At 36.9% G+C, this 26,584-nt stretch overlaps 1 protein-coding gene across 1 annotated transcript in view; it reads right to left on the minus strand.

Annotated features, from left to right (window-relative positions):
* The window catches only part of xpo4 (exportin 4), a 62,656-nt gene that overhangs the window by 9,057 nt on the left and 27,015 nt on the right, over positions 1-26,584 (minus strand). The window contains exons 8-13 of the mRNA XM_017430182.3: positions 15,036-15,193; positions 6,090-6,264; positions 3,898-4,074; positions 3,658-3,800; positions 3,299-3,444; positions 2,154-2,331 (exon numbers count right to left, since the gene is read on the minus strand). Of these exons, the coding sequence (XP_017285671.1) occupies positions 2,154-2,331; positions 3,299-3,444; positions 3,658-3,800; positions 3,898-4,074; positions 6,090-6,264; positions 15,036-15,193 (977 nt within the window). The remainder of the gene's footprint in view (positions 1-2,153; positions 2,332-3,298; positions 3,445-3,657; positions 3,801-3,897; positions 4,075-6,089; positions 6,265-15,035; positions 15,194-26,584) is intronic.

A 26,584-nucleotide genomic window follows, 5' to 3' on the forward strand; every position in this document is an offset into this window, starting at 1 on the left:
AGGAGCATCCAGTGCGAGTGCCAAAAGTCCTGAACAGGCACAAGGTTTCAACAAGCACATGCCACACAGATAATTGCTGCTGAAAAAATAAATCAGAAACTAGAGTTTCACTTTACATGCTTGGCTAAATTGAATTATGTGTGTATTTTTAGTCTCATTTTGTTGCACCAGCACTGAAGAACTCACACAGTGTCGGATGCTTGTGTTGGCTAAAAGACGGCTTCTGGTGTGAAGGTGGACAAAACCATTATAGTGAACAAAAAAAAAAAAAAAAAAAAAGTTTCTGAATATTCTTTTAAATTATGAAGATGGTATCATGTTTAAATGTTTCACTGTAAACTTATTTACCGAGCTTCAGCAATTCATTCAATCCTACCTAGTTTAGTTTAGTTTAAATAATTGTCATTGTTTAACTAATTTTACTGAATCTTAATAATTTTGTTTCAATTTTATCTTGAGATTTAATATAGTTTAATTTGAACTTCCTTTTTTACTAGTTAAATAATTATAACAATTTTCCAAAACTGTATTAAGACTAAATTGTGATCATTTTTATTTTGTTCAACAGAAAATTAAACTACCCCCAAGTTCAGTTTGTTAAAATGCAGTAATAAATATTTTGGTAAATTCAGGTAATCCAAGTCAAAGGCACATGATTGGGTTTTCTTTTTTATTGGACGTGTCGAAAGACTTTTTTGACATTTCAAAATAAATGATTAAAGTACACAAAATAAAATTATTCTCCAGATTGTTATGAAGGAAACAAAAGTGTATTTTTCACTGTTTATTTGGGAGATTTCTCTTGCAATAATAATAATAATAATAATAATAATAATAATAATAATAACAGTTATAAAAAGTTGTTTTTAATCACGTGTGCACATGTTTGTCATCCGGAGCTGAAATCCCTGTCGGCTGAACTCAAACACTCGGTGTTACTAAGTTTTACTGACTGCGTGTTCAGATGGTGCTGCTGTGTGAACACACAGAAACTTAACTTCCCTTAGATTTATGGGACAATAAATAAATCTTCACAAGGAAGTCCAGCTCGCTCCAATCACTGAGCAAATCTATTCTGGGAGAGTTTTATAGGACGCTGGTAGGTGAGATGAGCTGTCACAACGCCGTCTGCTCTGTTACGACAAATATATATAAATATGTGACTGTAGGGTTTAAGCATTTAGCGACTTTATGGTGCTTAGTCTAAAATACATTTCTAATCTCTGCTGCACATCTTAAATCCCATGGTTTTGCTTAATTAGAGAGTCTGAAGTCTTCACCGTAAACTGACCATTAAAAACACTTCAGTCTCAGTCAACCCAAATAATCCAAACTTTAAGATGAAAACAAGACTCAACTAATTTCACAAAACATACATTTTAACTCTAACAAGCAAAGAAAACAAATGCTATAAACGCGGTTCCTACGCAATTTTCATTTTAAAACACCAAACTTTTCTAGACAGAAATGTTTTGTAATCTTTTGTGTAATTTTCAACATTGAAAGCTAAAACCTTATTATAAGTTTACGGTTAAGATTTACGGTGAATTTACATTATTTATAAATTCACCAAATTTTGTTCTCTCTTCATAATATCTAACAGATTTTAAATGGGAATTTTTTAACATGTGTTAAATGGTCTGCACTTATACAGCATCCTTTAAAACGGGGCTAATTTCATAATGTGTTTAATATCTAGGCAAGTTATTGTTATTTGGTGATATTTAAATTTTATTTTATATATAAAGAATAAGAAAAGCTGCTTGTCTTTTAATAGTGCATACAAACCCTGAGCACCATAAACTACTGAAGACATTTTTCATGTTCAGCCTTAAAGGTCATCCAGTCTTGTTTTATGGAGTCCTACATCAGACCGTACATGGGTTTTATTTCAAATTTAAAGTTTCTTAATTTCATTTGTCCATGAAAGCCTTAAGTCTGAGCAAATTATTGAATTATCTGGGACAAATTTAAGATTAAAACTTAACAGAAAAAAACAATATCTGCAAAAACATTTGCAAAAAAGTCACACTTTTAATTTTCCTGTAACTGAGTTGCTTGATCATGTCCTGACGAAACAGCTGTATTCACAGTAAATGTTAGGCACAGAGCCACACAGACTGGACCCAGAACCTTAACTTCAGATTCAGTACCTGATGACGGAGTCTGTGCGGTTGCAGCCCGGTATGGATGAGGCCTTTTCCCCTGGCGAGCCGAGGATCTGTAGTGTTATGTTGATGTCAACTTCTGTTGAGTGTTTAATGGAGAACTCCATCACTTCGGTGGGGATCAGCGGGGTTTCACCCTGAGGATCGTCTGCTAGCAGATACCCTACAGAGACGGCAGACGTGAGCGGATGTGGCGTTTTGAAGAATGTTGACCTCACTGATTTATTTTTACCCAACTTTCACAGTAGAAAAAAACAAAAACGAGATAATCACTGCAGTAGTACCGTAGTGGTAAAAACACCACACAAACTTTTTAATTTATTCTTATGTGCCCCAACTCTCACTGCCTTCTGGGGATCCAGTCAGAGGAATCCATTTTAGGTCAAATTAAATAAAGACATCGGCTCTGAAAATGAACACTTATTACTACTATTTTAACCTTTTTATAGAACTAAAAACAAAGCAAGTTATTAAAAGAAAGTATATTCATTATTTAAAAAAAAGATGAACCCTTTAAAAATTAGGTGCCACTTAACATTTCTTAACAGCTCATCATTTTTGCCCCCATTTTTCAAGAAGCACCAATAAAGTTTCATTGCACTTTATATTTCCCCTTTAAAAATACATTTAATGGCATCTGATTTAAAATAGAGCACACCCAGTCTAGAGAGTTGGTTAATGGTGAGAAATCCTCTTTGAAGAGCTTTATTAATGCAGCTAATATTTCTCAAACCCACATAATTGGGTGCAGTTTCTGCCTCCTGTCTATGTTACAAATAAAGTCAGTAAAGTTTAATAGACTGCCCTGGAAAAGTCATTTTTGAGCACAATAAAAACATTTCTTTTGTGCCGACATGTAACAGGAATCCCCGTTAAACCCTCTAAAGTGCCCTCAGCTTCAATTTAATTTGAAATTGTATGAGGCATTTAAGAGAAATAAACTCCAAAACTGGTTTTGAAGGGCTTTTTTTTCAGGAAAACTGATAAAAGTTGAGAGTCAACATTTTTTTAATCTAAAAGTTACTGAGGATTCACCAGAGTAAAGAATCTGCAGCTGAATTACATCTAGCTTTTGCAGCCACTCTTTTAAATTGTAAAACAAAATAATAATCTCCAGTCCAGCTGCTGACCTGAGACCAGTATGAGCCAGTGGATGTCTTCGTAAAGGTCATCGAGAACTTTGCGGTCCACTGATCCCAGGTCAGATGAGGCCATTAGGTGCTGCTGGGTTCTCTGGAGTTGGCCGTGTAGTCTGTTGACCCGGTCCTCCAGCAGGCTGCACAGAGAGGCAGAAGGAAAAAATCACATGTTAGGAAACAAAAACATCAAATTCTGAATTCACACAACACCTAAAAATGTCAGTTTGATGGTAGTTTATGACTGGTTTTTAAAGGTCTGTATGTTGTGTAGCCCTGTATTGTAATGGCTTAAAGAACTAATATAACTCCATTTGTGTACAATAAATTAAACATGATTTATATGAGATTACCTTGTGAGCAGGGGGATACAGTGATCTGCAGCCACACGCCCCAACATGCCGATACTTGACAGCTGGTCTGAGAACAGCTCTCTGTCATCCTCCTGCAGCTCATTGATCTCCTCTTCGTCGTGAGACGAAATGCCGTTTACCGACTGAGGAATTAGTGAGTGTGAGTCACGGTTTTATAAAACGCAAAGAAACGACGACTGAGTCCATAACGAGACAAAGCCTGCAAAGAGAAAGTCTCACCAAATTGCGAGTACCATCAGGAGCAGCCAGGTGACACTGGATGTACGAGTTGAAGACCTGGATCGCTGGCTGCACGAAGCAGCCGCGGGGAAAGTGCTCTTCATCCTGCACGAGTGTAAGCCACGACTCCAGCAGCTTGTCGTAGGCCTCCATGTAAACCATGTCGTCTTTGTCCAACTGAGGAAGAAGAGGAGAAAAACAATCAAATGGCTTGTGGGATAACAGGATCAATCACTATATGTGTTCATCAGAAAACCATTCAGAGTTAGAAAAAAAAAACAAAAAAAAAAGCTAAGATGATCCAGCAATACCTTCTGAGCAAAACTAAACAAATAAACTTGTTTTCTGCTTTATAACTTTGTAAGCATCTTTGATTAGTTCTTTTTTTTAATAAAGAATCAATTCAATTTCGGTGTATTGATAAATATCTATAAACAACAAAATTATCATTAATCTTGAAATGACCCATCAATGAGACCATTTTGTCCACACAGTACAAGACTCAGCTGCACGTTCTGATACTTTTCTTACAATTTTCAATGACAAGAAACTTTGCTGTGCACATTAATTATGTATCTTTAAGGAATAAGGAATAAACAAGAATGACCCTGCAAACAACAAGACAGGAAGGCAGAAAACAACATTTCTATTAAACAAGGAAACCTGAGCCCATGCATCTAAAATGTAAACTGAGTAAAAGTGAAGGACAGAATGTCAGAATTCTGGTGTTTTTCTAAAAATCTGAAAGACTTTTCTGTAAGACTTTCTGGAGTGGACAACCTTTCTGGAAAAAGCGATTAAGAGCAACAAGCTGACCTTGTTTCATTTAAACTTTTAACTTTGGCAGCATCAAATGTGGTTTCACAAATATGGATTCAGACACATAGGTTTGTTTTACAAGATATTTCTAAATGTTGTGAACCAATGAGCAGCTTGTGAAAGGTATTAATATTTTTGTGAACTTTGAACTTACGAGGCTGTGTTTTACTTCAAGAAGAAACTGAACGCAGCTGAAAATGGCGACGGAAAGTGCTGCTCTCTTTGACATAGAGCAAACCTTTGTTATTTCACGCAGAAGAGTAAAAATATTTCCCATCAAGGGCAGATCTTCTGCTGTGAGCTCACTGCGATCCAGTACATCTAAAGCCTCCTACTTTTGTGGAAAAATCACTGATAAATTGTAATAAACCTTTCTTCTCATTTTAAACTTAACTATGAAAACTGATGGCTCATGCTTTAACTATTGAACTGATCGCTTTCACCTGAACACCAAGTGCTGTGTGGAGGCGTACTCCAGCTGCAGAGCGGGTCCAAATCTCAGGTGACAGGAAGATAAAAGTGTACTGCTAATAGCTAGGAGAAAACCTTTGCATGGTGGCATTTCTCACTTTTTTCTCTGTGACTATCATGTATATAAGTTAGAGCAACGATTGGTCACTGCAGTCAACAACAAAAACATTGTTGGCACAAATTGTTTGTGCTGACACATTGTGTACAGAGCTATTATTAGACTGATCCACATAAATGCTGTTTTTTTTTGTAACTGCAATGCAGGATCAAAATGTCTGGGGGCAGTACTGTCTCGATCGTTTGCCAAGACTGCACACAGTCTTCTAACGAAGAAGAATGTGATATGAGAAGACCGACAGAGATCTGAACATTGGCAAAAATAAAAACGCAGACTTTCAAAAGTGTGTGTGGATTTCACTGAGTAACAAAAAATTTTATTATAGGTTGTGCAAATCAGAGCTTTTGTTTCACATGGCAACACTGCTGAAATGCCCTGCAATCACTTCCTGGAGCAGAGGAGTAAAGTTAGCACATTGTGTTACCTGACAACAAAGACTTCTGTCAGTGAGAGAAGTTTATTTGGGAAGTTGGCCAAATTAAGATATTGAGCAAGGTGAAAATAAAAAATATGAAGGGATCAAAACAATGCAACTCCTAAAGCATTACTCATGCTTTAGGAATTCTACTGATAGGTAATTAAGTAATAAATAGATGCAACATGCCTGCCATTTTACTACTGTGACTACTTCACTAAAGACATGAATTAAATTGGTTTGAATCGCTGGGATCTTAACTTTGAGTTAGTTTCTTTAAAGTGTGAACTTTCACAAAGCTGCCAATGAGAGAGTTCAGTGAAGGAGGTTTGCTTTTTTTTAAAGATGGATGGAGATGTCAGCACTCACCACCTCCTCCAGGGCGGCGCTGCGTCCAAACGAGCAGGTGAGCAGCGTGAGGCAGTTGATGAAGGAGGTAAAGAGCTCGCTGGGCAGCGCCGTCAAAATGCTCCGTGGAAACATGGTGATCAGATTTGAGATGATATTGGAGATGCCCACCGCCTCAGAGTCTTCGATCTCAATGCTAAAAAAAGAAAGAAAAAAAAAGTATGACATAGAAAAATGGAAAGATCTACATGCTTTATTTAATAAAAACTAAAAACTGGAAATAAATTGGAAGAAAACACTGAGAATCCTTTGCGGTAAATGTCAGTGTCTTTTCTTGTCAAACAGAGGTAACCAAAGTTCAAAAAGCTTCTATTTTCAATTCAAGCCATGCTTTGGCCTAAAGACGGAGAGTTTCCACTCTCCAGGCTGAGGCTGAGGCTGAGCTGAGGTCAACTTCCAGTTTACCCACTAGTGACAAAAAGTTGGAAACTTGCATGAAAAATCGATCATTACCCAAAACTCGTAGGCTGCCTGACCCCTGAGCAGTTTTCCAAAGCTGCATCTGAGGTTGTTTTTATGGTCTCTGTCCCGGAATAAAAAAATAAGAAGTTCAGCATGGAAGATTGACTTAAAGGCTGTAATTCCGTTTTTGGTTTTGAAGAGACTTTTATCATCAGATCAAACCCTGAAGCATCAAGTGACAGATGTACAAACGTGACTGATTCTAAAACCAGACACGAAAGTAGATTTTAATTTGAATTATTAAACTAAAGCACAGTGTAGTAGGGCAGCAGAAGGTCACATCAAATAGCAGATTTTATTGCACTTATGTCTTATTTTACCAGTTTTGTATGTGTCCAAATCAAAACCTTTATTGTATTTAGGAAATCTGACTCTAAACGTTTTGCAAAACAGCTCAAAAGCTATTTCCCCCCCCCATGTTTTACAAAAGCACACAAAAAGAACCCACTTCAACCAAAGTATCCAGAACATAAAACATAATTTTACAATAAATATATAAAAATCGGTTCAGAAAACGTAACAAAAAAGGAGGATGAGGAAAGAGTCTTTTCAGTCTAAGTGATATTATCCCAAATGATTTTCAATATTCAATTACAGTTTAAAAAACACAATTCAGTTCTGTAAGTAACGCCACAAATTAGAAAACAAAACAAAACATTAGCTTTATTCAATTTTTAAAATTATATATACTTTATAACTTAGTCTTTCAAATCCTGCTCTGGTGAAGTACAGAGTTGGAAAACATACATTGATGATGTTTAAAAGTAACCTTTCGTTTCCATTGCTCATTCTTCATTCAGTTTTCTTGTATTTTTACTGGTAAATTGCTTCTTGGTTTTATATCAACTAAAAGACAACAACTGAGCTGCATCTTTTAGCCTTAACAGTTTGCATTGAACAAATCAGCTGTAATAACACTGATAATTATTGTAAATTCTTCATTTTGCAATATTTAAATGGTCTTATCACATCCTCTCTATTGAGAATATCAAGTCCTACGATTGGAAAACATCTATTCCTAAAATTTAACATGAAAAACTAATTAGACTTGGAAGAACAAGGGAAAAAAACATCAAAGCAACAAAATTTTGTAAAACACTGCTTTTACTAGACAAATTTCAGGAAACATTAAAGCCCTCACATCATACTGTCAATTTTAGAGGCTGATGATGAAAGAGTATTTCTCTTGAAAGCTGTAACAAAATAACCCAGATGACTCACTATTGCAGTATTGCAGTTCATAAAGAACAGTTTTAAGTTGTTATTAATCATAATAATAAATATGAAGGAAACTAGTATCTAGAATTTGGAGCTGAACAAACTGACAAAGAAATACAGAGGATAGGCTGAAGCCACATTTCTTCAAACATTTTCTTAGTATTTTATCACCTCAGTGTTTAATTCATTAGCTCACAGGCAGATATTACCAAATTAGTGTAAGCTAACAATTAACCGATGTCATTAACCTGCTTAGCTAATCATCCCGTTTGTGTTAGTTTGATTGCATCTCCTGTAAAAATTACAGACTTTAGATAAATAGACACACATATCCTGAGATCATCCTCCACAAAAATCCTTCCAGCCTCCGAAGGTTTCCGTTTCTCGTGTTTCCTTTGTGTTTGAACCGACGCTCTGCTTCACAGCCAGCCTCTGTGACAGAGGAACATTGTGCGAGACGCCCGGCTAAACCCTATCAGATGGAGCTAAATTGCGTGCAGAAGTGTTCAATCACTGCAGATCGGCCGTCCCTCTCTGCATGGTTTTCCGATGAGGCAACTGGAAAAAAGCTCCAAGAATAGGTGATTACAGACATAGCAGGAGAGCCGGGAAGAGGACGAAAAAAAAAAAAAGGACAGAAGAGAAAGAGAGCCCTTCTCAGTAAGTGTGCGTCTGTTATTTATATATATGCCGAGTGTGGTCTACTATTTCAAATGACTGTCAGACAAACCCACAAACCAAACAAAATCCCTTTTCTTTCCACACATAAACCTCACAGACAACATTTTTTCTAGTATGATCATTTATTTATTATTCCATTTAAAATTACCAAAACAAAAAAACGTTGGATTAAAGTCTAAATGTCCTTGAAGGGATACATATCACCCGTTGCCTTTCATGCCAGAGTCTTAAAGTACGATCAGCTTCTGATAAGAAAAGACAGAGTTTTTTGATCAAACCACATAAATGAGGGCATCTCATGCAATGTTGCAAGATCTGGTGTGATCTGTTAGTGCTCAATCAATTTTATTTTAATACCTGTAAAACTGACTGAGTTAATCATCTTTGTGTTGGCCAAGATTGATTAGCTGTGGCGACCATCTTAAATTGGGGGGACTCCAAAAGTTAACCGGATGTAGACCCAGTAATTACTTTCTGAAAGTTTCAGTAAAATCCATCCACTAGTTCATGAGATACTGTTGCTACAGACGAACAAACACACAGACACAGGGAAAACATTATCGCCTCTGGGCGATAATAAAAGCACCCGAAGCACCAGTGTATCAATGCACTTATTTACTAAGAGGTTTTTGTCTCAACAACTGTGTCAACAAGAGATCCAGCTTCTTTTGTCTTTACAGAACTCACAGATCTCAAACTTAAGATCTCTACCAATCCTAGCGGGAAATGTCTTCAGCTGGAGTCGGTTTTTTAGTTAATTAATTCACATGCAGCATATAAACACTAGCTTATAAAAAATGCCTAGTTAACAAAATGTAAACATGCGGAGCAAATTCAAGAATGTGCAGACAAGACTGAAGTTACAGGTGCTCAATCAGTGAAAAGCCATAATGTCAAAAATAAGTCAAATTTTATTCTCAGTAAAACTAGAATTAACAAACACACCAAAAATTGGTTTTACTTCTGTAATTCCTAAATGTTATGGAGCTATGATATTATCTACGGAGTGGGTGACGAACTGCAGACCGTTTTCTTTTTGGGGGTCACCACAGCGAGTCATCCTCCTCCATCTCACTCTGTCTCCTGTGTCCTCTGTCCTCACTCCAACTACCTCCATGTCCTCTCTAACTGCATCCCTATATCTCCTCTCTGTCCTTTTTCTGGCAGCTGCGTCTCTAACATCCTTCTACCAATATACCCACTGTCCCTCCTCTGCACATGTCCAAAAAATGGGTCACTAACTGCATTTTAACATGAATACTTACAAATTTAATTAAAATATTTAGGACCGGCAAACTATTTTGTAAAGACTACAAAAAACAACCTCAATATCAAAGTAAGTTCAACATGTAACAGTTTTGAGGGCTTAGCTTTGGTTATAATTGTTAGCTGTAACACTGATGTGTCTCATGTTCACAGAGTTGGAAAATAAAGATTAGGCTTCCTGGATATAATTTCCTAAAAGATAAATCCTTCCAACTAACCACTGACTGTGTTTTTAACTTGATAGTCTTCATGACAATGTTTTTCTGACCATTGTGTTTCAAATGTTTGATTCTCTGTGTTGTATTAGAGAACATATTTTCTTTAGGAATATGTAAAAAAAGTTCTATTTTCTTACTTTTGACAGATCAGATGAATTATAGAAAATAACTGGAAATAAACAGAAACATTTCATAAGAAAGTTTTTTTTTTTTCATTTTTGCTTATTCAAAATGGCTTTTGTTTCCGACCAAAATACAGCCTCCTAATCTTCAGGTAATTGCCACCCAACCCTCCTACTAATAACGGAGCACTAATCTCCTCTAATGCATCCTGCTGAAATCCACAACACTTACTGGCAGCACAAGACGCAGCAGAAATCAATAGCTTCTGGCAAGCAACACTCGCACACCTTTCAAAGTTGCTCGGCATGAGATTACAACTTTTAAGTCTTGACATAACCTTTGGTTAAAAAGCAGATGACACAGACAAGTTTCCACACACCTACCGGCACCGATTCGTATCTGCGACGGTAAAAGAATACCTGCCAAGAACACACAGCAGATAACGATCTAATTACATGAGTACTTGAACATAACTGGAGCCACACAGGCCCATTTTAGTTTGAAATGATTTTATCTGAAGTTTGAAGATAAAACCAGCCTGCGGGTTCCTCTTTTAATAATTCCTTAAAGTCATGTTGTTAGATTAATTCTCGCGTTGCTTCGTTCAGCCATGACTCCACCAAAATTACAGCTCTGCAAAAAGTGGCAGGGAACAAAAAAGGGAAACATCAAAGGAAATGACTTTGAGCTAAGCTTTAAGGATAAAAGACACGAAAGGCCTGGACTACCTTTTCTCAGAATCAAACTGGTTGCTGCTTTGTAGGTGTTTCATACAAACTGAGCCGAAAAGCGAGGCTCTACAAACACTACATATCAGTGGAAACTTGGCATTTTGATGAATCTGTTGCTTTTTGATAAGTAGCGACACAATGTTCAAACTGGGTGTATTAACAGCCAAAATAAAGCATTTTATACTCGCATCACTCAAACAGAATTGCAGCTTGAAATCAGTGACAGATTCACCACAAAGACTTCAGCTGGTATCTCACTGGGCTGCGACTGCTGGAGACTCAAAATGGCAGGAAAATAGGCAATTTTTTTTTGTTGCAGTCTCACAAAATTCTAAATGTTTGCAACCGGCGAGCCGCGCAGCTGTGTTTTGGTGACAACTTTTTAAAGAAATCATGACCTATTTTCATGTGCACGGCTCGTAAAACTACTCTAGGCGGTGGAAATATTTTGCTGCCCACCACCACCCAGATTGTACCCGCCTCCGCCCACTTTGTACTCACCTTGGCAGTCCTCCCAGCATTTATGATTTAATCACTTTGGTAATTAAGATCAGCATATTTGGGCCACTTTTTTATTAAATATTATTTATCATTGTAGTGGTTTTTAGACCTGAACGTTCAGGGCAGTAGTCTAGGGTTTTTTTTTTTGTCACAATTAAAGGTGTCAAACAAAGTTACAGAAACTAAATTGAAAATAGTTCAAGACACCCACAACAACTCCGTGACTATTTTAAGAGAAAATTTGTTGCTGTGAGCCTTGACGATTCATTGAGAAACTCTTCAAATGTTTAAGACTTTTTGTAACTTTCAACACTTTTAAAGCTTTTTCAACAGACTTCTTGTAATGAGTTTTTTGGGATTTTTTCTTTACATCTATCAAGACAAGTGCTATAAGAAAGGTTTCACTGCTTCCTAATGCACATTATAATTCATTTGCCTCTTGTATTCCCTTTCTTAAATGTTCTTATTTTTCTAAACTTTACTCTGTAAATTTCTTTGGTCAAAGAACCGCTTCGTACTGAGAGTGGTCAATCAGGAATCAATTTAATCACGCATCTGTTAAATCAATACGAAAAGAGGCGAAGGGTGGCAGAGACGAGACAGCTGTCTATGATTAGATGAGGTTAATTGTTTTTAAAATAATTTTTATGGTCTGTAAATCACTAAATCTGTTTAGCTGTTGCCTTTGTGAAGTTTAGGATGATATGAAACAGAAGATGCTAGGATAGACCAACTTCAACCACAAAGTTGGTGAAGAATGATATTAATATGAGCATCAGCTTTGTTTATCACAGCACAATGAAATCATTTAAAATAACTTAAAGTGCAGAAAACACATGTAAGTGTTTGTAGCTCTTTGAATAAAGAGAGTTTGTCTGTAGAGGCTGATGTGAAGTGGGTTTCGACAGCAGTGAAAGCTTCCAGTGAAAAACAGTCCACTTCAGTTTTATTACAGGGTCGGGCAGCTCTGCATTAGATTAGAGAGACACTGCTGACTGAAACACAAAACACATCTATAACTAGAATTTCGTTTGAATGGTTGCTAATTTGAGTTTTAGTCCCATTCTGTTTGCAAACATTGTATTTGTGAGAAGAATACAGGCTTAATTTGATCCACTTCAGCATAAATTTGGTTTTAGAAGCATCTGGAAAAAATAAGGCTCTGGTTACTCTGTTTACTCTATTTGTTATTGAACTGCAAGACAGTTTCCCATGATAGAATAAGAGGGTTTTAAAACAAAGACTCAACAAGCAATTACTTCCTGTAAATAAAGTTGAAATAGTTCAATATGAGTCACCCTCATGCTGACATTGGACTCAATCACTTGTTGAGTCTCTGAATTTAGGAAACATGAAATCCTTGAGTTACAACAAGGAGATAAAAAACTAACAAAATGCATCTACTGACTTCAACACATCGCATTACATTTAGATGAAATAAGCACTGGATTAAGGAAAAATATGCTGTAATTAAATAAAATATACACAAGGAAACTTGTGCCTTATAGACAGCACCCGCACCTATTCATGATTTGAAGGTTTAATGATGTAAATCAATAAAGGAAAGGCTTTCACCTTAAAAGCACCATGCATTTGAGAAAAAAAAAAGCTAATTCAGGGTTCGGCAGCTCATGCTGAGCGGTATAACAGCCCCTGCATTCATGGGGGGGCTGCTTTCACTTGGCAGGTTTAAATTAGTCCCATCAGAGGCCNAAAAGCCTCACCTGTCAGTGTTGAGAAAATGACCTGGTGCATTTACAGATTATAAAACATAAGACTTGTCAACTGGTCAAAGAAAAAACATGAGAGGAATAAAGGCAAATGACTGAAAAAGGTAAGTGACAATTTATTTTTCCAAACAATGTAACCTATGCTGCTCTCTGCTCCGAGTGTTTCAGGATCATGTTACAACGTGATCAAACAGAGCGGCCGCAGCAACAACTAATTCAACACTCTGTTTCTGTTTTGAGACATTACCATAAATAAAATTTCTTATGAAAAAGGGGGTATCACAGAGAATGGTACCACCTGTGGTACCGTGCATTTACCAGCTACACCATCTTAATTTCAATCAACTAATGAGTAATACATCAGACAAAGCAGAGCTGATGCTTAAAAAATTGAAATAAAATGAAAATTTTCACCTTATCGTAGGCCTAAAGTGGCCACAGGCTGGTATGAGAATCTGACCGACTGATAACCACAAATAAAAATGTATCATGATATAACTGTTTTATTTTAATACAAATATCCACTAAAATTACTACTGCTGTTTAAATATTGTAACATATTGTAACATTGATACACATAGGAAAGTGAAAAAACACAAATCAACGTATAGACAGTCACAGCTTAAAATCTGCATCAGATATTTTATATACACACGACTGTGTGAGTGCTAGATATTTTAAAGATTAAGGTTGAAATCCTAATTGAATCATAAGTACTGTGATTAAACTAAATCTAACACTAAAGAACCAGCCAGCTGTGTGATTTTTAAAAAAAACTAATGTACACAAAGGAGGAAGAACAACAACAGCAAAAGAGTAAACACAGCTTAAATTTAAGTAATAGTTTTCAATCAAACCTGTTCACAGAAAATTACAATTTCCCTCTCCTTTTCTTTTTCGTAAAGTAATGTTGGGAGCCTGACAGGTCGATACTACTCTGCAGCAGGATATACATGCTTACTCCTGTAGCTTGTTATAAACGCTCACTTTAAAACTGCATTACCTTAAATTACTGGTGGGTGTCACTGCTCTGGTAGACAAACCACAACCATCTATGGGTTTTGCGACCATAAACAGCCATCTTTGTCTTTTAAAAAAATTTTTATAGAAGGGAAAAGTTCAAGGGAATTCTCTTTATTCCACCATCATTCAGAGGTGACTGACCAGCTCACTGGAACAGGTAAGGAATGGGAAGTGTTACTTATGTGACCTGAGAAAAGCCAACTCTATTTCTGGCGTCTCATTAAGAGATTTAAACCACAGGAATGGTATGACAGAAAAAAAATAATGTTTTTTACTATTTGACTTTAAACACTGTTATAATCTGAAACCAGAAATGGCCCCATGCCTGCACTATTTCATGGGTTACCAAGAAAGTAAAATTAAAATTTTATATATTTTTTCCTTACAGTCTTTCTATAAACAAGGCTAACTATTGTTACAACAGAGCTATAATAGCCATGTCAGATTCTAAAAACACAAAGCCACATGTCAGCCTCATGTTGTGGCTACAGGAAACATTTATACAGTGCGCACTCTGAAAGTTTAAGACAATGAATCCCAATCCACCTCATAGCTCCTGAGATGTTTCACTCTGGGCCAAAGTGCTTAACCATCTAAAAACAAACGATTTCCATTAATATTTCCACTTAATACTAAGTTCTATTCAAATATATTTCTGTGCAACTAAAATCAACAGACAGCGCTGAGAAGAAACTAAACCAGGATTTCAAGAACACAAAATATATTGTCTAAAAAGGGAAAGTGGTGTTTAAGTCCCAACTTTGTTTCTTCTGCTAATTATTTTAGGATCTTGTACAAAATGCATTACTGAAAATATAAGCAAACTTCTATAACTGCATCCATTGAAATTCAACCACTTCTACGTAAAAACAACTAAAAGAAATGTTACCATCTCAGCCTGTAGCTGCTGTGAATATAGTACAAACAATGACAATGTTTCAGTCAAACACTCACCCATTGATCATGCTGAGGAGGCCCTCCACCATGTGGGCCAGGTACGAGATCTGGGCACTTTCATCTGGGAAGATGGGCCCATGCATGGAGGCCAGCTGGGCCAGGCACTGAAGGGAATCCTGGGCCATGTCCGAGTCCTCCCGAATCTTTCGGTGTATCTGCAGACAAGATAAACGTTTCGTTCTCAGTCTGCTTATAAAGTTTAAAGAAGCCACACACTCTGGACAATGAACTATTACATCAGACATACTACAATCAAAGAAGGTAAAGAATGGCAGAAATGAGAAGAAAAAAATACTTTTGACAGTGTCATATTTTACAGTTGACCGCTCCACCCCATCCTACTGTTTAAACCCCCCCAAAAAAACACAACAACAAAATCTTAAAAATTGAAGCTGATTGTTGATACAAACCTTATGAACAAAACTTATTTTGCCTAAAAATGTAAAAGAATAAAGCTTGCAGTCCCGTTCTGACCCATGTGTCCTGTGTGTGATTGCTATAAAAAGTCCATCCCTGCAAGCAGCGGCTTTTATGTGTTCAACAGCACAAGCTAGTAATCACTGAAAACTGTAAAAGTTACTGTGACTGACCCTGCTAAAAGACTCCTCCTGGCTCTGAATGGTCACTGGTAAATCTTAGAAAATCACATTGAAAAAGCACAAGAGAAGCCAGAGGAACCTGATTTTTTTATCCTACATAATGCCTTTGTTTTACTCCAAGAACATAGTAAATATTTACCAAGTTTTGTCTTGCAAAGATAGATAACAACACAAGGGCAAATATAAAGCAAGATAACGGTTCTTAAAATGACTCCATGTGGTCTTTAAAGAATGGCTCTACAGTCAAAGGTCGCAACTGCCTCCTGAACAGCTGCCCAGTGATTTCCAATGAGATTAACAATAAAATTCACTGTTGATGTACTTTACTTTGGCAAACTTTGGTTTCAGCTCAACATTATTCTATACAGTAATTTAGTTTCGTTAAAGCCACATTACTTTCGCCAGGGGCTGCACTAAATACCCCAGAAAGACTAGGAACTCTAACAGATACACAAACACTTATCTTTAAAACAGTCGCAGTACTGAGAGGATAGTGGCTGAAACACTAAAGTCGTGAATGTCGTGATGACGGGAGAAAAACACCTGGGTTTGTCAGAACTGATATCACAACAATTAACAATAATATCCATGCACCAATGCATGTTTTCCTAATTTTGAGCAGCTACATTTCCACCAGTTACCTGTGTTGTAATATTACAGATGCCACTAGGTGCAAAGTGGGTCAAGGAAAGGCAATTAAATTGCCAGTTTTTTTTTTTAAAGCTAATTTTTCACTAATAGCTGAAAATGCTAAAGACTAAGACATATGTTGATGTAAAATGTTGGAGAGTAAAAATATCTGATCTGGTGTTAGAAGGAAGAACACTGACTGTCGATGGCAGGAAAGTTAAATTCAGGCCGGAGCACGAGCAGCTTCTCTGCTGCTGATGTTACAGCATAAAGAGCATGAATTCAAAGCATACGCCATACAAGACCTTCAGATAATACTGGCACCATGATAAGCATAGACTGAACACAATTCAACAGATTTTGTACTTGTACTGACTTTAAAAATAACAATTCTTGTGTTATTGTCATGTTTTTTTTCTCTGTCCACCTCCACCCACTTTGTAACCTCCTCGGCCCGCTTTGTGCTCACCTTGGCAGTCACCCCAATGTTTATAAATGAATCAATTTTGTTACATGGATAGGCAGATTTGGGCCAGTATTTGAATAAATATTATTTATCATTCTTGTGTTTTTTTTTAACCTAATCATTCAGGGCTATATTCTCAGTTTTATTCATGTCATGTTTGTTTCCTATTGTCTAGCATTCTACATTTTAGTTGCATGCTGTTCTATCTCAATTTATTTGAATTTCTATGCAAAACTTCAATACCTAAACTTAGGTAATGATTTTTTTTTGTGCTTTATTGTCAGCAGCCTTTTGTTCTCTTTTTTGCTAAATACACAAGTTGCCACAACACATTTAACCAGATGTTCAGTTTTTGATGAAAGAAAAATAAATTCAGAAACAGTTTATTCTCACAAAGAAAACTCAGTTTAGTAAATTAACAACGTAGATCACAACCAAGTAGTTACCTTCTGTACCAATTGTAATGTGTCCCTTTATAATGACAGTTATGCTATATTTTTAATTCAACAACTTTTTGAGGAAATCATAAAATTTATTTCAAGACTTATCTCAAAACGTTATGTAGTTGTGCTGATTAGTGACCTCAAACTGTTTTCTATTTTCTTTATCTACTTTGTCATTATGCATTGATTGATTTACTGCTGTAGCAAGCAGACGATTAAATAAAAACCTCTTGAAAGGACCCTGTGGCACAATTCTTATTGGTTGCTTAAAAAAGGATCTGCACAACATTCAGCCCCCCGTTTTTATTCCAGTAGATCCTTTAAATTTGCTCATAAATTACTGTTGATTTTTTTCACATTTAAAAATAAAACTGCACTGCAAGAACACCAGCTTGAAATAGAAAAGCCGTAGGTCAAGAATGAAAAGGTGAACCTGCCTCACACTCCTGTCGTCATGTTAAAAACAAACAAACAAAAAAAAAACAGGTCATCAGATACAGAGGATTAATACTCACTTGTTTGACAAATAACTCAACAAACTGAGGTGTTGTGAAATATCCAACTGTTACAGATTTCAGTCCAACCACAGTCTCAAACAAACAATTGCTGCTCTTGTTGGAGCTCACAGGCGACCTCAATCATACATCAGGAGGAGGAATCGGACTCCTGATAATCAGATCTGTTTGATTTGGTCTCATCGCAGGCTTGAGCTGCTCCTTGGATGTGGCATTCGGGATTCAAACTCCAACTGGAGGCTGGTTTTAACTGTGTACATAAACAGACATGCAGCCAAAGCAGCAGCAGAAATGTCACTGCAAGTCATCACAGCAACATGTGTTTCCACTGAAGGTCCTATGCAGACGTCTGAAGCTCAAACGCCTTCCTCCTTTGAGCTGTGGCTCTTTCTTCTTCCTCTCCCGTGTCTTGAACTGTCATCCTAATAAATCCACAGCCAGTGTCACTTCACCAGCTCCTCGCACGCAAACCCATGTCTGGCCCCATCGCAAGAGCAGTCAAACTTTCAACCTCACTCTCTTCGTCTCTTTTTTTCTTGTCCTCCTTTAAAATCCTCTCCCCTTCTCTCTTTCTCCCCTTCGGATTCTTACTTGCTGAGCCTCCACACTCCTCCTCTCTCCTCTCTCTGCTCTACAGCTGTGCTGCCCCGCTGCCCAGTTGGTCGCAAGCCACGGAGCTGGGAAGAGATCTCAGATGCTAGCGTAGTATAGCCGCCACACCATAGTCTTCAGTGCTGCTGCTTTCTTCCAGAGCGTGAAGTCATCCTCTGGAAGAAATCAGCAAGAGGACGGGGGAGGAGGCGAGGGGGGTAACTGGGGAGTGAGTGAGAGAGAAAGTAAGAGGGAGGGGCTGGTGAGCCGAGCAAGGCCAACGGACTGAACAGCGCCAGCTCTGGAAAAGCAGCTGCTTCAGTGAATGAGCCATACGATGCCAGTAATGTCAGTCACTTCGAGTCTGACTATAGTTGGAAATACACACTAAATATGAATGTGCGTGTCTGTGTGTTGTGTGCATGTAGCAGTATGAATGAAGAAAAGTAAATTGAAGAAACAAAAGGATTAAATACAGGAATATGGAACATTTTTTGTACAAATAGCAAACTTCACACCAATTACTCAATTGCTGTTCTTTAGGACACTGTCACGCATACCATTTTCAAATTTTGGCATTGTTCTGTATTTTTTTAAAACAAAGTACCACTGGGCTAGAAACGTACTGCATTACTTCAATTAAAAAAGGAAGTGTTTTAGTCAAAGACTGTTCTAAAGAAATCTCCATCACATCTAGATCAAAGCTGGTGCAACAAAAAGTGATCTCAAAAAACACTTTTTAGTGTTTTTAGATGACATTCTCACAATGAAAAATTGCGATTACTGATTTTGTTTTGGGCAAAGTGATGACCAAAATATAGATGAATTTATCTCTGAGATTTAGGCTATAATAATGAGGCAAATAATAATTTAACATTTGACCTGAACTCAAAACAATAAGTGATGTATGTAGCAAAGATAATTCCAGAAGAAGAACACAGGGGTGCAATGACATAACACAATTTGAAAAAAAAAACAAACAAAAAAAAAAAAAAAACAAAGCCAAAAATAAATGTGTGTGCCTGCCTGACATGTTTTTGTTACCTAGTTTGGAGTCTCTAAACTAGGCTAGGTTGTTTAGGCTCCCTTATTTATGATTGTAACAAACAGAACAAAAGTTGCAAATCAGAACTAAAACCGGCAAAAGGAAAACAAATATCAGGCTTCAGAAAATACCTTCAACTGGGTTTGTCGGCATCATTTTATTCTCTTTTAGCACGTAACTTCCATGTTTTATTCTCTAATTATATTGAAACAGTTTAATAGATGAGATGAAATTGTCGTTTACCTTTACACAAAACAAATCTTTCTAAAACAGAAAAAACAAAAACTACACAATGACTCTAAAATTACACTTCTTTTGACATGCATAAAAAGTTACACTATAAACATTAATAAACTAAAGGCGCAAGCCTCCGCCAAAGCCATAGGGTCACTGATATTACTGAACTCTTGTATGATCCATATCCTGATCTGGGTCACCACCAAACTTTAATCACTCGTTTGTTGTGACAACCCCAACATTTCCTAAAGAAATTGTCAAAATCTCTTTATTAGTTTTAAAGTAAACTTGCTAACAGATGAACAAACAAAACAAAACACAACCTTTATGGCAGAGATAAATCCATCATATAAAGGTCACTTCTTTTTATTTGTTCTTTGATTTGTTCTCTTTCAGAAAATTGTGCTGATTTTTCTTCTTCTTTTTACTGTAAAGAAGTTTTAAGACTAGCATCCATCAGGAGGCAATTAGTAGATTATGTAGTATGTCAATTTTCACTTTAAAATGTTGATTAGTAATTTTTTTAGAATATGAAAAAAGCACAAGTTTCATATTCTATATTATATTTCATATTCCAGTGTTTTTTAAATACTTTTTATTGTCCATTTCCATTCTTTCTAATGCAAGTAATAAGTTTGTATAATCATGAATGAAGGTTAAATAATGTGGTAAAATGAAAAAAAAATTACTTTAATTATGTCTTTTTCCTTGTTAATGTCTCATTGGAAGATGGATAACAAAATCATTTTATCTCTGGATTTATTTAGTAGGAACTTCAGGTATTTACAAACATCTTATAATAAATTTGATCAGATCAAATATAAAACTGCAGTCTCACTACATTCATCTCCAACCAAACTAAAGAAACATTTCACTCTGTATCAAAGTACTGAGTGTAAACGCCCGGAATTATCATAAAAAATATAACTGTGGAAAGAAGAAAAAATGAAGGATAATGAGGAACAGAACCAGTATGAAGGAAAAATCAAGGACATTCTAAAGAACACCGCCAGACGATGTGGAGAGAAAAAACAGGAGATACAAAAGAAGAACAAGGATTGAGAGAAAAAACAAAGGAGTGAAAGAAGGAGGGACATTGGATCAACAAGAAATGATATTTATAGTAGGAGACAAAGCCTGGTGTCTGCTTCCTCCAAAATCCCAGAGGCTCATCTTCCTATTTTTTTTTTTCTCAAATCAACAGTGTGCTTCCAGCTTATTATCTTTACCAGCATCACTCTCCCCCACAGATTAGATTACCGTATGCCAGCAGGCCTCTGCAGCAGCCTCATCAGCCCGGCACTCCACACTGATTGTGTTTACTTGGTAAACAGAGTGAGTGCGCTTTCAGTTCTTTCTCTCTTTAAGAGGACTTGATGTGGTCAACAAAAGCAAAAACCAGCTATGTATGTATGTATATATATCCATCTCCAATAACAACTGGCTAACCAACTGGACACTGGTGATATATAAGATACAGAAGAAAGAAAGCAGTGGTGATTGATGTGGCAGTCCCACACAACTGTAACATCAGGAAGAAGGAGCACGAAAAGCCTGAGAAATACCAAGGGGTGCAAGAGGAAATAGAGAAGTTGTGGAAAGTCAAGGCCTCAGTGGTACCAGTGGTCATCAGAGCACTCGGTGCTGTGACCCCCAAACTAGAAGAGAGGCTCCAACAGATCCCAGGAACAACCTCAGAGATCTCTGTCCAGAAAAGTGCAGTCCTGGAACAGCTAAGATACTGAAGAGGACCCTCAAGCTCCCAGGCCTCTGGTAGACGACCAGAGCTTGAAGTGAAAGTGGAACCTCACATGTGAAACAAATAGGGTGAGATGGAAGTTTTTTTTGTGTGTATGTATATACACACAATAAGCAGATATATAAAAACTGTGCGGATCCATCTCCTGCTCCATCCTACCATCATGAGTGGACAAGACTCCAGTACTATTGGCAAAGATGTAAAAATAAAACAAAAAACTACAAATTTGTAAAGTTTCACAGCAAAATTAGCAACATGGCATCAAAATCAAAGTAAAACACGCCACAATGGCTGATGAGTGCGATGCTACCCATCTTTGTTGTGGTTATCTCTACATTGTTATAATCCTCAGTAAAAAAAATTTTTTTTTTATTTGCTTTGCTTGCATTGTGGCAGCTTTGTACATGCACCTTTTCCTTTGTTGATGCAGTGACCTTAACCTGATGTTTGTGTTGCATCAACGATTTATGATAATATGATGGTGAAGGCTGTTTCCCGTATCATACAATACAGGTGTAAATTTTTGTGTGATTTAAAAAAAGAACCCAGAGTCAACGCAATAAAATAAATGTCTAAATCTACTTACATCCTGAGTGAGCGCAACGTCATGATTTTTAAGCAGATGCATGTAGCAGCACGCCATTTCAAGCTACTCATCAGATGGCACACACAACGAACAGCTCTCTCAGACCCCACAGCGCGAGTAACACTTCAAACCCACGATTCATATAGACATAAGATTGTTTCAGAGCAAAAAACATCATACTGTCTGTTCTCATGTTCGGGTCATGTGCCTTATTGGCACAAGGCATTACAAATATAAAGTGGAAAACCTCCAACAAAACATAATATCTCTAAAAATGTGCAGGAAAACTGTTACAACTAAAGGTAGAAACCAAACAAATTTGTTGCATATTTTATAGAAAACACAGAAAATTACAAAAATAACTGAATGAAGAAGAAGAAGAAGAAAAAAAAAACAGGTGTAAAAATGGTCTAACGGTAAATAAATGACTTAAAGCATTACTACACAAATCCTTGTGCACAATGTGTAAGATAAAAAAAAAGTTCAAGTGGTTCATGAAAATTAGTAATGCTGTTGGATATTGTTTGGTCAGGGTTTTGATGTCTACAAAGATAGTGTTTATATGTGATAGCTTTGTTTGTATTCCTGCTCTTTATTTGCATTTGTATTTAAAATCTGAGCTGAGTTTTATTCAGTGATGATATACGGCCCTGACCTCCAAAAAGCTGCATAATTAAATTACCCTAAAAATATTAAATCATTTTAAATCTAAGGAAAACACAACCTGGAGTACTTTTGTGCTTTCATTTGACTTGAGATGTCTTTGCTATTGTAGTAAATTAAATTGATGTTGCAGGGCTTTTGTAGAAATACAATCACTACTGTTGTGATCTATTGTAGGTCACATAAGAGATGAAAAAAATACTCCTCATTTGCAATAATAAATGCTGCTAAATGTTCACTTTCTATTTTATTTTTTCTATATTGTTAAAAATTCCATTACTGTAATTTTCCTTGAGTTGTGCTAGGATTTGGTATCCATATAACCCAACCCTAATGATGTTCCACTCCAACCACTCAGAAAGGGCTCAAACTAAATACACACAAAAAGCATTGTTCAAGCCGCAAATATAAATGCCTCAGTTTATAAAAAGCCTTTGTGGATGCGTCTTGTTTTTTCCTTTTCTGTTGTGCCGAATGTGTACTGCTGGAGTAGGTTTATTTTGAAGGACCAATAAATCAAGTCTTCATTTTCAATCTCCAATGAACCATTTATCCCCTAACCTCTCACTCACCAGAAAACTGCCTCCACAAATCACTTCCTCTCTCCACATTTTGTCTGGTTCTCCATTTTCTGTCTTCCTCTTTTTGCCTTCTTTTTTATTTCACCACTTCTTCCAACCATTTTTTTTTTAATTTTTCTTCCTCCCTCTTCTTCTAACCCTTATCTTTTCATCCACCACCATTTCCCCCCATAGAGTCTCAAAGCCATAACCATTTGTAGCTGAAGTGGGAAAAGAGATAAGCACTCTTTTTCAAACCCCCCGGGGGACAGAATGACAATTTGTTGCACTGAGTATTCATTTAGCCACAAAATGGATGCTTTACAGCATAATTACTGAACTCATTTCCGGGATATGCTTTTGTCCTGTCATTTGTAATACAGATCTCAAGGCTGGGCTGACACGATCAATAATGATCTGGCTCCAGTATTACTTCACTGATTTATGGCAGTTATTGTTAGTTAACATGCAGTTTGACCAAAGCCCCTTCTTCTCATATCCACCTCTTCATATTAAAGGAAACATCTAATTTATTACAACTTGAGTCGTATTTTTATGGTTCTGGTTTCCAACAAAACATATTTGCTGTTATAACAGCAGATACATGGAAACATGTTTTTTGTGTGTGTGTAGCTGGGAAAACTGATTTACTCTAATTTTGTCAACATAAAACACTCCTTAATTTTTGTTAGGTCAGTTTAACCAGAAAGTCTTTCCACGACTTTTAGTAGATGTTTTTAAATCAGACATTATGTGTACCAGTTTTACAGTTTGACCAACTGGTGACTGGGGCTCAAAAGTCTCGTAACAAGTTTGTTTTTCCACAGACCAGAGACATTACAGAGCAACATAACGAGTGACATCTTACAACCAACCTATTCTTCTGAATTTCTCTGAAGCAATAATTCTTAAAGATGGGTTGTGAAACAGCAAGTGAGGGGTCTTGAGACAGTAACCAACCAAATAACATTTAAAGACAATTGCCAATAGAACATTCGGCCATAATTGTCATAAATAAAACAGTAAGTATAAATTGATATAAATATCTACAGTAGTTATTGAGGCTGTTTGTGTTGTCATTATGTCCGTGTTCCATTGACTTCAGCTTTGTACACTTTAAACAGAAACAGATGAGCTCACAAGTTTCTGCTACTGTTGTTTTGTGGGTTTGAAGTAGAAACATTTGGGAACCACTGATTTAAAGGATGACACAACACAAAGATGGCTTGCCTTTTTTACTGATAAAAGTTAGTTTTTTTTAAATATAATTATTTAAAAATAATTTTTGAACACTGCTGCAAACAGTAGTAGGCGTTTAATGAATAATATACTTTGCAATGCCATCAAGTGTTTGTACACAATCAGCCATAAAATTACAGCCACTGATCTAATATTCTGCAAATGCCCTTTTTGCCAAACTAAAACATCTGCTCAGTTGTTTATACTGTGCCAGGGTGGTAGGATTCGATTCTCTTGACATTGTGGACGATAAGATGGGAGTTTCTTTTTATGCCTTGCTTCTCTTTCCTGTTCTTTTTGCAGAAATTTTCCAAAGGAAAGGAATATTTAATAAATAAATAAAAATCACCACACTCCTACCAGACCTCTTAGACATTTCTAGACCCAGGCTCAAAACTAAACATTTTTTACCAGTAGCCCCTGTTCAAATCATTAATCAGTTTAAATCTAAATAAATAAATAGAGCAATAATGAGCCTTTTTACCATAACTTCATTTGCATGTTGAATCAGGGCAAACTGGGCAACTGTTTAAATATTATCTAGTCGTGTCAAATACCAGTCATTGAGGGCCACTGTTGTCACTGTTTTTTATTAATGTTTTTTTTTGTTTTGTCCTCACACACCTAATTCCAATTGCTGAATTATCTACAGAGCAAGTCATCAAGTTCTGCAGAAACCTGTTAATCACATCAACTGCATAATAAAATACTGATTCATCATCTCCCTGCCTCATCTTGTGGTTGGGAATTAAAACCAGCAGGACCTGGTTTATAGGAGCTGCCATGTTATATTTGTGGGACCAGGGTCTGCACACTGGGGATGAGGGGCGTCCCGCTTACTCCTCCACACACAATCATGGTGTTACATGACCTTTCTTTACGCATGAAAAAACTAATTACAGCAAACGTTATTAGAAAAATAATTGTTCAATATTTGAACATACAGCTGCAAAGTCAGAACTATGTGGACTGACAAGAGTCAACACCAGAAAATAAATTACCTGGGGTTCATTTTTATTTTTTTACAAATGACAAAGTCCTGTTCGTTGACATGGAGGGGGAATAACTTAAAACGTGTACTGAAACTAGTCTATGGTGACGCTGGTCCCCTTCTGACCTCAACTTCCAGATTCCTGTCAGATGTCTAGATTTTATTACCAGCCAGTGGTTAATCAGCCATTCATTTAAATGAGCTGTACTGAAGAAGGGAAACATCTAAAAACATGCAGGACAGTAGCACCTGAGGACTAGAGTTTGACACCCCGAAAGAAGAAAATTGTGACAGCTTTACGGATTGGAAAAACGTAAACAAAAATTAAAAAAGGAAACACATTTTAAAAGCCAAAAGCCTAAATCAGTGAACACCATTTCAGACTTGTCGCTACAGAAACTGAATGCAGCTACATGTTAGCTGACAGCATAGATCTGTGGTGGAGCACAGGAGCCATATAATGTAAGACTGACACTGAGGACATCCACCTACTGAGGGACAGAGACACCCCGGAGCCCCTCAACAAGGCAACGCGTGCGTTTTGGTTGAGTTATTGTGGTTGTTAACAGGGGCCCCTAATCCTAGGACTGGGCTCTAATCTTGCCACTGGTTGGCTGTGGACTGTGACTCTGATGGCACGTGTCTCTGAGCCCCCCTCTAAACACACACAGGCCAGCCTGTACCCATCACAGCCGAGGAGACACAGCAGCTGAAACGGCAAAGAACCTCCATCAAACTCAACACGCACACAAACATCTAATACACAAACCCATACTGACCATCCTAAGCAGAATTATGTTACAACACACGAAAATGCCCACGACACAACCAGAATGAAGCAACAACACACACAAACACATGCAGGCAGCTGACAGCAGCCTTACAATAACAAACAGTTGAGCTACTAGAAATACCACAGCGAGAGATGAAACCAGAGGCGTGAAAACTGAAACCAACACAAAACATGTCCTGCAGATTCCAGCAGCAAAGACAACGACTGAAAAATGCCAAACATTTTTATTCAGTGCCAGTCGCCACGACAGGCCAATCAAGCTCGTGATTAGCCCTCTGTAATTTCTGTAACACATCTCTGATTACATACACCGCTTTGAGCCAATCAGTTTTTTTATGATTGCTTTGTGACTGTAGTCACAACAATCAGAACATTTCTTGTGTGGTATTTAAGAAAGTCTATAGTGTGTATTTTGTACTGGCTACATTA

Source organism: Kryptolebias marmoratus, linkage group LG6 (assembly GCF_001649575.2).
Source record: "Kryptolebias marmoratus isolate JLee-2015 linkage group LG6, ASM164957v2, whole genome shotgun sequence".
In the NCBI taxonomy this organism is placed as follows: Eukaryota; Metazoa; Chordata; class Actinopteri; order Cyprinodontiformes; family Rivulidae; genus Kryptolebias; species Kryptolebias marmoratus.